The sequence below is a fragment of the Danio aesculapii genome, chromosome 2, assembly GCF_903798145.1.
Source record: "Danio aesculapii chromosome 2, fDanAes4.1, whole genome shotgun sequence".
Taxonomy (NCBI): Eukaryota; Metazoa; Chordata; class Actinopteri; order Cypriniformes; family Danionidae; genus Danio; species Danio aesculapii.
The window spans coordinates 17,782,414-17,795,097 of NC_079436.1; the positions used below are offsets into that span (position 1 = coordinate 17,782,414).

The 12,684-nt window shown below is 34.1% G+C and overlaps 1 protein-coding gene across 1 annotated transcript in view; it reads right to left on the reverse strand.

Annotated features, from left to right (window-relative positions):
* The window catches only part of plppr4a (phospholipid phosphatase related 4a), a 50,500-nt gene that overhangs the window by 8,473 nt on the left and 29,343 nt on the right, over positions 1-12,684 (reverse strand). The window contains exons 3-4 of the mRNA XM_056473942.1: positions 4,941-5,070; positions 151-346 (exon numbers count right to left, since the gene is read on the reverse strand). Coding sequence (XP_056329917.1) covers positions 151-346; positions 4,941-5,070 — 326 coding nt within the window. The remainder of the gene's footprint in view (positions 1-150; positions 347-4,940; positions 5,071-12,684) is intronic.

Sequence of the window (12,684 nt, forward strand, 5' to 3'; positions counted from 1 at the left end):
AGAATTGCATCACAATACAAACCTAACATGGGTTGCAAGCAACATTTCACAATAACTTCAAAAAAGCATGTAATACTTGGTTCACGTTTAAGCAATTGTTGTGCCTCTGGGTTAACAAGCTACAATATGAAACAGACACTGCTTTCTGACCTGCCGGAGTTGATGGCTGCTGGATCGGGCCCCGAGCAGATGTCATCCACAATGAAAGAGTTCTCATCACAGGAAATGTTGAGGGTGGTGTAGTTGGGTTTGCACACAGTGAGGAAGTAGGGAGCATGGTATCCTGTTGCCAGCTGGATAATATCAGTGATGAGTGCTGTGATGCACAGGCCAAACACATGGACCCCTGAAAAAGACACAAAAATACACACTCAGAGCTTTTCGCTCAGTCATATGGCTACAAACAGCAGCCAGTAGACTTCATAAGCTTGAGATTAAATCGATGTAGCTTCCATTATTAAAGGGATAGATCTGTTTTTGCTGTTCATTTACTCAACCACAGGAAATGCAATATGTAGGTCAATTTTTGAAGATTTTTAGCTAACCGCAGTCCTTGGTGATTCATTACATGTATCACGTATAGGCAACATAATATTAATACCAATGGCTTCTGGCAATACATTGAGGTTTAATTAAATAAAATGGTCAGTCTGCGCAAGTAACTAAATAATTATTAAAAGTCTCATAGGATGAAAATCTGGAAATATCTAGGCATAGATGAATAAGAAGAGAACATTACATGGAAATGGCATACCATCAATTCCTCAAACATCCTTGTTTCCACATTCTCATGTCAACCCCATGAGTGAAAATTCTGGGAAAAAACAGACCAATTGGAACAAAACCATCACTCTGGCAATTCACACAGGATTGTTAATATGCACACCTCAGGCAGTGCTTGATTGGCTACAATATTTCCTAATGAGATTATAACAATAATAAGTCTAAAAGTTTTTCCTTATTTCAAGTTTATCTAAGCTTGTAGTACTTACTATGTATGTGGGAGTCTTAAGACCAGTGTTACGGTTTAATTGATGACTGTGTTAACTGGTGACCCTTTCCAGATGTAAACTATTCACGTTTGCAGATTGGCAGATTCGTCACTTTTTCACAGCAACAAAACATGCCCATACCAAATAAATTTTCTTTTACATGGTGTCAGTGTCATTATACACATTAGTGATTTTAATAATTGTGTAGCAAAACAGTATATAACCAATATTAATCTAAAACAAATATTTTAATTTACTTGTCATCAACAGGATTTTAATTCGTATAGGCAATAGGTTCAGCACTCGTATCTAACTGAGCTAATCAGGACTATATGTTGAAGGATCTGTTTTAATACCTTTATCAGTCAACATATGTTTTGCTGTGGTTGTGGACTCATGTGAACTTGTTTCTATAGACTCGTGTTAACTTGTTTCCATGTACTCACATTTACATGTTTCTACAAACTGATATTTTCTCTGAAAAGCTCTAAATGACCAAATGAGTTGGTCAAACCATGCTTTTTATAGTTGTAGACTCATGTTAACTGCGCCTTTGGACTTGTGTCAACTTGTGTCTACAACGTCACACACGAGCTGATATTTTTCAGAATAGCTCTAAATAAAATGATGATCTGCTAAATAGCCCAACATTACGTTATAAATCGAGGTCTTCCTCCGTTTTTTTCTAAACAGAATTTTTAAAATTAGGCCAAATAAACAAAACTCGTGCACAGTATTGGAACTTGCAAAGAAAAGAGACACGTCATAAGACAAGACACGACTTATCATACTGAGCTACCAAGGACTGTAAAAAGATCTGTGGCCTTTTGTAATATTATCGCAATTAGTCAAATCATGTTCAAACTTGTGTCTTTGGACTCGTGTAAACTTGAAGATTTCACAAAAAAATTTATACTATGGCGACAAACTGCTGTTCCTCTAATATTATGCAAAAGAATATTACTTAAAAATCGCAACCTTTCAGTGTATTATCTTGGATACATTTGTACCAGATTCAGTGTTTAAACTACCAGACAGTAATGTGTTTTTCTGTGAGTGTCTCTAAAACAAGATGCACGCACAGCAAAGAAAAAACATACTTAAATTTACAAAAACAAGCAAGAACACTGGACAATACTATCCCAATACAATAATATCAAAAGAGTTTGATACACTATCGCTAGTGTTTTTTCTTTGCTGTGCATGCATCTTGTTTTACAGACAACTGCAAAATGCAATTTTTTGACATCATGTGTCAACGAAAAACAATAAAAATATTCACAGAAAAACACACAACTGTCTGATAGTTTAAACACTGAATCTGGTAACGTTACAAATGTGACCTAGATATACACTAAAAGGTTGCGAATTTTAAGTAATATTCTGTTGCATAATATTATATATTAGATATATTATACATAATATCTTGTATAATAATATCGTCATTGTATGTGAAATCCTTATGCATGTGAGCATGGGATGTTAACACGAGTCCAAAGGTTAACATGAGTCTAACGTTACAACTATAAAAAAGCAGAACATCGTTTTGTTTAGAGCTATTCTGAAAAAATATCAGCTCATGTGTCACACGAGTCCAAAGGCACATGTTAGCATGATTCTACAACTATAAAAAAAAACATGGTTTGATCAACTGCGATAAAACATTGTTTTTTCATTTAGAGCTTTTCAGAGAAAGTATCAGCGTGAGAGTTTGTAGAAATAGCTGGAAGGTTGCAGCTGGAAGGGCATCCGCTGTGCAAAACATATGCTGGATAAGTTGGTGGATCATTCTGCTGTGGCGACCCCTGATAAATAAAGGGACTAAGCTTAAGGAAAATGAATGAATGAATGAATTGTTTTCTATAATATTTTGTATGGTGAAGGTCTTAATTTTTTTTTAATTTAAAAGTAACTATACATCTGCGTACTGTAAATGTGTTCCCCACCTTCAATCATGGACCAGTCCAGCTGTCAAATCAGTAAAGATTTAGTTTTATAAATGAAATAGTTCATTTATTATGTTTAGCTGTCAATTACATCGTAAGAAAACACATTGTTTCAGAAGTTTTACAAGATGCTTTACATGTTGTTATTATTATTTTGCATTAAGATAAAATTGTTGTGAGGATTTGCAATGTGTGCTGTCAAATCAATAAATATATTTTCTTAATTTGCAGGTGTTTTTTGTATACTGTATGCATGTGTTTTCCTAAATTGCAGCATGTTAAGCTCTCTCGGTCACCGTACTATTGTGACATTTGCTGCATATGTTTGTAATGAGGCAACAAACACATGCAGACTGCTAATGTAAGCGTTTAATGCACGTTTATACATAATGTGAAATCGCTCTTAATTAAGTTTTACAAATTAATTTTGAGAGGAGCATGTGATATGATTGATTGCAGCTGGCCTCTCATCTGTAATCAGTAATAATCCAATCAGATTGATTCAAGCCTACAATAAATGGACCAATTTCACCTTACTGCCTTATCATTGTTTTGGATGAATCCCCAATGACCACCCCATCTCCTCCTTTTACTCTCTTCACCAGGGGGAGCTCTCGAGACCTACCTGATCTCAGACCCCTTTATATCTTCGAGGTCAGGGTTCTCTCCCGGGACAGCATGACAAACCTACTATTAGCATCAAGCATATCTAAGTGTGAACTCTGGAGTGAACGTATGTCAATAAACTTCAAAAAGTCATCTGTTTATCTGGAGGTTGATAATAATTCCACAATGTATTTCCAAATATGTTAAAACCACAAAACACAACGCATACATTCCGTCAGGCCCATTGGTTGAGTGCAATTATAATTTAGCCTATATTTCAATCACAACATATAATAAGTAAGATTACATTCAATTGTGCGAATTCAATCAGGAAGATGCCGAGTTCAGACTGCATGATTTTAGCCTCAATTTTGAATTGCCAACAGATTTTGCGAAATTGTTGACAAATGCCCGAAATCACAGGCAAATCAGGGCTCGTTTACATGAGTTACAATCACACAGTGTGAACTATCAAAGAATCGCAGATGAGTCACAGTCATCTTTGAGATATTTGGCATGCTAAATATTTGGACCTGTCGGAGACTCAAATCAATGCCGTGTGAAATGTGTTTGGATTAAAAATAACATCAGCGATCACCTACAGCCAATGAGTGAGCAGCATCCACTACTATGGATATCTGCAGGCCAGTGGGAGGTTGGGGCAGAAGTTAAGGGCTTATTTTCCGTCTATTTAGGACCAAGAATTTGAGTAAAATCTAGTGGTAAGCACTCATTTGAGCAATACCGCAACCGGGACGAAAAAGAAAAAAATAGCTAATTCCCTTCAAAACCCACATGAGCAAAATATGTGGGCTTCATTTTCAACCCAACTAAAGGCTTCTTTCTTATTATGTAGTTAATAACAAGAGATATACTAAGTGACATTGCATTGTTTCCTTTCACTTCTTACGTGTTTGGTTGGTTTGGTTGGGTGAACCCCCCTGTCAATTATCCATCCTACAGTGTAAACACAGCACCGATAGAACGCTACCCCAGATAGGCATGCAGTGTGAAAACCTTTGTGACCACTACTTTAAAAGTCATGCAGTCTGAACTTGGCATTTCACACAATCCCAAACTTTGACATGATATTTTGCATCAAGAAGCTACCACTCCAGACTTGTTAACTGTTTGCAGATATGTTGTTTAAAGGTTATAATGTTGTAAATAATGTGAATTTACTTGCACAAATCATGTATCATCAGACATAATAGGAATTAATTTTACGTAGATATTTTATGAATCACCAAGGACCATGTTTTCTGCTTTTCTGGGGTAAACTTTCCTCACTATAAACGCTATAAAATAGTCAAGATAAATTGTGAAATTTATACAATATTTATACACTCCATACGGCTTTTTATAAAGTCACAATTGCAGAAAAATATACACCCACCAACAAACCTCACAGCCCGTCGGATGTAAGAGTTGAAATTGCAGCCAGCAGCATTTATGTTAGCCTCTGTCTTGATGGCAATATTTCTCCTGGCCACACAGCAGTACAGGATTCCCTCCCCAATCATAATCTGTGGGAAGATGGTCATCTGTGTTTACCCAAAAATACAGCACCGCACTTCCCATTTGGAAGTGGATTCCAGAGGTCACTACAAATAGAATCACTGACACATCAAGTCCATTACAGTAATTAAAGTAATCACTCCCATCCATCCACCCATTCATTCATGGCCATATGCGAGGGATTCCATCCAAAATTGTGAAAACCGATTAGGCGAGTATTTTGGTAGTAATCCAGGCCTCCGCTAGCATTGACTAAACTGTTAATTTCATGTAAATGAAAAGCAGGAACCCATAGATTTAAATGTAAATGTTTCTGCAAGTGGGCATCTGCTGCAGGCGAGAAGACAGAGAGAGAAAGAGATGAAAAAGCGTTGGTACTGTACCCCCCTGAGATCACACTTGCCGCACACCTACAGTCAAGTGCAGCACTCGAGTGCAGCAAGCGCTACCATAACAGCTGGTGCTACCAGCAGGACACAAATTCACAGAAAGGCTACTAGAACCAGCTCTCAGACATAATACCCATATACTACTGGGGCTCGAATATCATCTGGGTAAATTAACATCAAGGGAGCAATGTTGAGGGAATAAGATGTGGAGAAAAAATCAAAATCAATCTAAATTTTGATTTAAATGTTTGGGTTGAGGTGGGAATTTATATTCATATGGCAAGCCATTTTAACATTAAAAGGTTAGTTTACTCAAAAATGAAAATTCTGTTATTAATCACTCATCCTCATGTTGCTCCAATCCCTCAAAACCTTGTTCATCTTTTTGAACACAAATGAAGACATTATAGATGGAATTAAAGAGCTCTCTGACCCTTCATATTCAGCCAGTCATGATGCTGTGTTCATACTAGATGCGGATGAAGCGTTGAGTGCGGGTGATTTACATGTTAAGTCAATGCAAAGATGCAAACAGTTTGACCCGCTTAACGCTAGGCCTGTCACAATATGTATATTTTGTTGTACGATATATTGGACCAAAATATATTGCTATGAACGATATTATTGTCATCTTAAGAGCCTTTTATACCACTCATTGTATAATGCCAGAATGACAATGTGAAGTTTATTTATAAACTAATTTCGAGAGGATCACGTGCTTATGATTGCTTGCGGCTGGTCCCGCATTATTCAATTTAGGTTTCACCAATCAGATGATTCCTAAGCCACTATAAATACCCTAAGTTCCATATAACAGTCCCGTGCTCGCGTGGGTTTCCTCCGGGTTCCCCGGTTTCCTCCCATCGTCTAAAAACATGCAACTTAAGTTAATTGACTAATCCAAATCAGCACCATAGACATGCTCATAGTAAGTAGTATCTCATAAGAGCAATCACTATCTGTTCATTAGCTACTACAGCAGGGGAGTTCTCGAGATCTACCTGAGCTCAAACTCCCCTCTCGCCCTGCAATTGGGAGGGAGCCCCAGGCTCGAGGATCTTATGAGCTCAGGGCTCTCTCCCGGGACAGCATGCCAAACAAGCTTTATAATCAATCATCAGCTAAGTGTGAACTCTTGAAATAATATCATCACAATGCGAGTGCACTCTTTCAAAGAACACATAATATTTTAATCTTGAAAATGCTTAATGTAATTTATAGTCATTTTAACAATTTAATAATGAGGCATCAGAATCAGAATGTGAAAACGCATATGCTAAATAAATAATAATAAATCTTAACAAAAAAAAAAGTGCGAGGTAAAAAGTAACAGAGGCTACCAGATCTAATTTCAGTTGTCAGACACCCACATGAAAATATACTAGTCATTTATAGTAAATATTATAGTGTTTTTTTTTATACTGACACTGACACCTCCAATAGAGATAGAAATGTTACACAATCAGCTAAAATGCTGCTAGAATTGTTTTTTATGTATAGGCGATATATATTGCATAACTAAAAATGATTGAGGTTATGTCACCTTTAGGGATGCAACGATTATAGACTTTGCTTGTACAATTATAATCTGTGGAATAATCACGGTTTCACGGTTATTATTATTTGTTAATTTCAAAACACTACTAGTTTAGAAAATCACATAAAAACTCCTTATATTTTAAAGTGTTATTTGAATAAAAAAAAATTAAATAAATATAAAAATATTCAATAAAAAAAAATAGTGGAATACAAATATAAGTGAAAAAAAGGTTTTTGGCATTTAAACACAAGTTATAATTTTACACTGAAAATACATGACAGAACAATGAATAAATAAATGAATGAATAAATAAAATAGTATTTGTCTAATGTAAATCTAAGCTGCATATTAGCTAAATATTTCCCTTTTAAAGAGAACAAATGTAGTCAAAAGCTGCTGAACTTCTGTCTGAAAGGCATTTTTGATCAACTATATAACAAAATTGTTTACAAACTTGTGCGCTCAAAATATGCAAAAAAGGCCCTTAGTTAATAGCTTCAGCCATAGTTAATCCAGTGTGCGTGCGTATTAGCCTCTGTGTACAAGCTCAGAACTTTAAACTAGCACACAGTTGGGATAACTTTGTTTAGTTGCAGTGCAGAACCTCGGTGTTGAGACGTCTTTACCATTAATTAACCGTGATAAATTAAACTGCGGTTAATAGCAAAATCGGTTAATCGTTGCATCCCTAGTCACCTTACAGAGATGATGAACTCACAGAGCTGGGTGCACCTCTGAAAGGATCTAGTGATCACCTCTGAAAGCACATAAAGCACAACTACCATCTCAATAAAGTCCATGTTAGCCATTTAGCAGCAAAGCTAGAGTCCCCAGCCAGACAGAATCCCTGCTCATGACTCGAATTTTTCTCTCTATTGTGAAGTAAACGTGATGCGTGAACAAAGCAAATTTGACGCGCAAATGAAGTAAGCAAACTCAAAATGTTCATGCGTCTAATTACACGCAAATAGTGCGTTTTGTTCGCACGTGCTACAGCTGGTGTTAACACAGCATAAAACCTTCATAGCGCAGAACAGAACCCAAAAACATCGTCCAAACTTTTCATTAGGCTTCAGTGGTTCAACTGAAAAGTCCAAGAACAAGACATTCTCACTCAACTTGTCACATATTGAAATTTGGCCAGGACATCTTGTCACTATTTGATGCTCGATGTGTGATTTTACAACACGTAGGATCCATTGCTTTAAATGAGAAACCTTTGAAGTCTACATACTGATGGTAAAGGCACTGGCAATCTAAGGGGCTGTTCAAACAGAATGCGTTTTAACACTCCAACATGCTACTTTTCTATTGTTTTTCAATGCAAACACATCCTGGACAGACGTGTTTGAATGTCATGCTTACGTCTAGCATCTTTTGATGTGAGCGTCACGTCTTTTAGACACCATGTCAAGCTGAAAAATCTTTCACATGCAGTGTGACTTATCAATGTCAGTTCCAAAAGCAATGAACAATTCAGAAGAGTTCAGAGGTGGAGCAACTATTGAAAGCTTCTGTTCATAGTAGAAAGTTGGCATAACAACTGTTTTATATACAATTACATTATAGTGGAGGAGCTGTGCATTGTGGCTTTGTCCAGAATATCCTAAGTTAGGGGATGTATCTTCAAAAGTTTATCATAAAATATTATTTTCCTCTTTCTAATGGGTCCACTGTACAGTTCTTTTTTTTTTAAACCCATTCCTCAGCACATAGTCAAGTGTTTTCAGAATCTAAGACGCATTCGGTGTGAATTATCCCTTATTGTTGTGATTAATTGACATATTGCATAATTCTGTTTTTAGGGTGTGAGATTTTATAATGTAAACAGTCAAAAGTATTTTCAAAATGAGTTATCAGCGACAGTGTAATCTAATCAGAATCCAGTATATTAAATATTTATACTAAGCGTTCATTCAGTTTTCAAAGCATAACATGAGATGGAAAGGTGTTGAGGAGTCGCCTCCGACCACTAAAAACCCATAGAAAATGCTGTGGTAAAGTAATTGTTCATATTGTAAAGACCTGGCATGGCACAATGCGATTTATCTCAGTAAATCTTGTCTAAGTTGCAACGCACATTGCACTATGTCTCAATCAGGAAGTTTAAATAATTGATTTTGAACAAAGAAGATCGTAAATGTGGTGAGATTATAACTTCATGACAGATCACCAAAAGCACCAGGGTGGCCTTTTGCAAATTAAAAATCCCTGTGCATAGAGCCCATTTGTGTTCCAAAGATTACGAAGGTCTCAGGGGATGATATGAGGGTGAGTAATTAATAACTGTACTAAACATGTTTGATGTTTCTACAGGGACACCCTTGTGAGTCACGACATATATACATATGTACATATATATAAACATATATATATATATATATATATATATATATATATATATATATATATATATATATATATATATATATATATATATATATATATATATATATATATGTGCACAGAGACATTATGATGTATTAAAAATCATTTCATTTGTGTGTGAGTGCTTCCTTTGGGAAAGAATTTTGGGAAGAGTTAGTTATGGGTATTCTTTTCTTATATTGCCTTATTTGATTTAATTGCCACTTTTAGTTCCTTCTCCCTATTTGTCTTAGTTGTAAAACATCATTATTTGTGCCTTTACTCTAAAAATCCACACAATTTGTGTTGAGACAACATAAAAGAACTAATTAAACTTATTAGTTTTTACAAACTTAAGTGGATTTAAGTGGACTTGAGAATTTTGTTGTTTCAGCTCATCTTAAATAAGTGTTTGAACAAAAAGCAAATGTCTTTTTTTTGGAGTATTATTCAGTATATGTAAATATTTAGCTTGTTTTGGAATCAATAAATCTTTGCAGTGCCCGTATTTCCTTTGCCACCACCACCCTAGCGTACTTATTTATCTGGTCATCTCAATGTTACCCAACAAAACATAAAAAGATTTCAGTTTTTTTTATTTTAGATTTAATGTTAATACAGCTTGCCGGATACAAAAGTCCCTCTTCATTTACAGAGACACATGCATAATGCACAGGATAACAGTGATAGCACTTAAATGAGCATAGCTGCCTTTGCAAAATTAATTAGGCCAGTATGGTGGAGGACCTAATGTGATAAAAACACCCAAGCGACGTGCTGGGGAGTTGATGAAACAAATATGCCATTAAACATTAAATGAATCTGCTCTCTGACAAATATTGGTGGAGCGAGGCAATTTGAAGAAGATGTTGAGGAGATCAACAGTTAACAAACTTAAAAAAAACATTGTGAGTACACATGCAGTTGTACACATCAGTGACAGACAAAAAACTATTTGGGTAGGATGTTTTGGTTCATAAACATATTGTTATTAATGAATTCATTCTATCTACTTTTTTATTTAAAATGTTTGAAAAATATTAAGATTCAAGTGCAACTAGTCTTGAAAGTGGTTTGTTTTTTTTCATTACCATAAAAACCTAACATGAATACAAAGAGTAATTCTATACAAATATTATATATGAATATTATATATCTAAGAACTTAATGTATTTTAAAGTTAAAATGTTTCCTCTTTTTTTTTTGTTTTTTAGTCTTACAATCAATGACCCAGATGTGACCCAGTGACCCATTTCTTTAAAAGCTACACTAGTTCTAAACACTGTAAGGTATTTTTCTGTATTATTATTTTTAATTTATGCATTTTAAAGCTTATGAGCTCTGAAGCTCATGTAGGTGTTATTTATTTCATGAAAACTAATGTAGCATGTTTTACAAATGTAACTTATACATTTTTTATCCGTTCATTTCACATTCACAAACAGCTGCATTATATTCTGCGTGACAATTAATATTTGAAAAAGCCAAATGGTGCATTTTCTTTTCTTTCTTTCTTACTGAGCACAAAAGCTCTGAATTAGTTAGTGTAGGTAAAGAAAAATGCAAAAAACTCAAAATAATTCTAAATATTAGTAACCTATCTTCTAATTTAGTCACTCTAAATAAATGTGACAATCAGATATTGGTGATTTTCCATTTGGCTGCCTTTGTAATGAAACTCTAAAACTGAACATTTATTCAGATGGTGAAATGCAATTGAGGGTAATCTATTAAATTAATGATAATACACTTGCAACATGCCTGGAAAGGCTTAAAAACTATTTAACTAATAGTTTGAGTAGATGACACAGAGCTGAAGAGAGCAAGACATAAAGAGGATAGAAAGAGCACAGACCACTGTCTGATGAAGAACCAGTGTGCTCGAAACGTTACACATTTTGTGTTAGCCTAATTTACTTCATTATTATTTTTGGAGCTTCGGTTTTGCCGCCTTTTTTGTATATATTTTTGCACTTTTTGCTGTTTGACTGAGCACTAATTTAGAGTGATGTGTGTGCTTTTGTGCACTTTTTTATGTTGGACCTGTAATCATAACTTGTTGATAAGGACTTTATATTATAATAATATATATTTGGTATTTCTAAATTTTTAATTAAACTTTTATCCTTTAGTTCTGAAAAAAAGTGATAAATATTATGACTAATGAGAACATTTCTCAGTTTATACTTCAAAATGTAAAAAAGAAACAGTCTGTTACATGTTGTCAAGATGTAAGAACTAAAGGTTGACTGAATTTACAGAAATGATTGTGATACTGGATCTATGAGAATATTACATGACTTTTATCTTGATTTTGAGATTATTGTCATATTGACCAGCCCTGTAAGGTAAGTATAAATCCAATAACAAATACTGTTGACTCATCCTGTACCATACAAATCTTTGTCCAATCAGATGCTCACTAGACTGAAAATAGGAAACAAAAAGAAACAAGAACCGAAACGAAGCAAAGCGAAACACGAAGCGAAACATGCAATGAAACAAAACTTAACTAAACAAGAAACAAAACAAAACTAAATTAAACTAAATAATAAACCAACCAACCAACCAAAAAAAAAAAAAAAAACTAACCAAGAAACAAAACTAAACTAAACAAGAAATGAAACAAAACAAAACTAAACAAGAAACAAAATGAAACTAAACTAAATAAGAACCCAAACAAAACTAACCAAGAAACAAAACAAAACATGAAACAAAACAAAACAAAACTAAATAAGTAACAAAACGAAAGAAAACAAAACTAAACAAGAAACAATAAACTAAACTAAATAAGAAATAAAACAAAAGAAAATGAAACTAAACAAAACAAAACAATAAACTAAACTAAACTAAACTAAACTAAACTAAACTAAACTAAACTAAACTAAACTAAACTAAACTAAACTAAACTAAATAAGAAATTAAACCAAACAAAACAAAACAAACCAAACCAAGAAACAAAATGAAATAAACCAAAACTAAACAAGAAACAAAACTAAACTAAATAAGAAACCAAACAAAACTAAAAAAAACAAAACTAAACAAACTGAAACAAAACAAAACAAAACAAGAAAAGAAACTAAACTAAACAAGAAACTAAACTAAATAAGAAATAAAACCAAACCAAACAAAATAAAATTAACCAAGAAACAAAACAAAACAAAATAAAAACAAAACAAAACAAGAAACGAAACAAAACGAAACAAGAAATGAAACAAAACAAAACAAAAAACGAAATGAAATGAAGCAAAACTAAGAACAAGAAACTAAACTAAACTAAACTAAATAAGAAACCAACCAAACAAAACAAACAAAAAAAATAACCA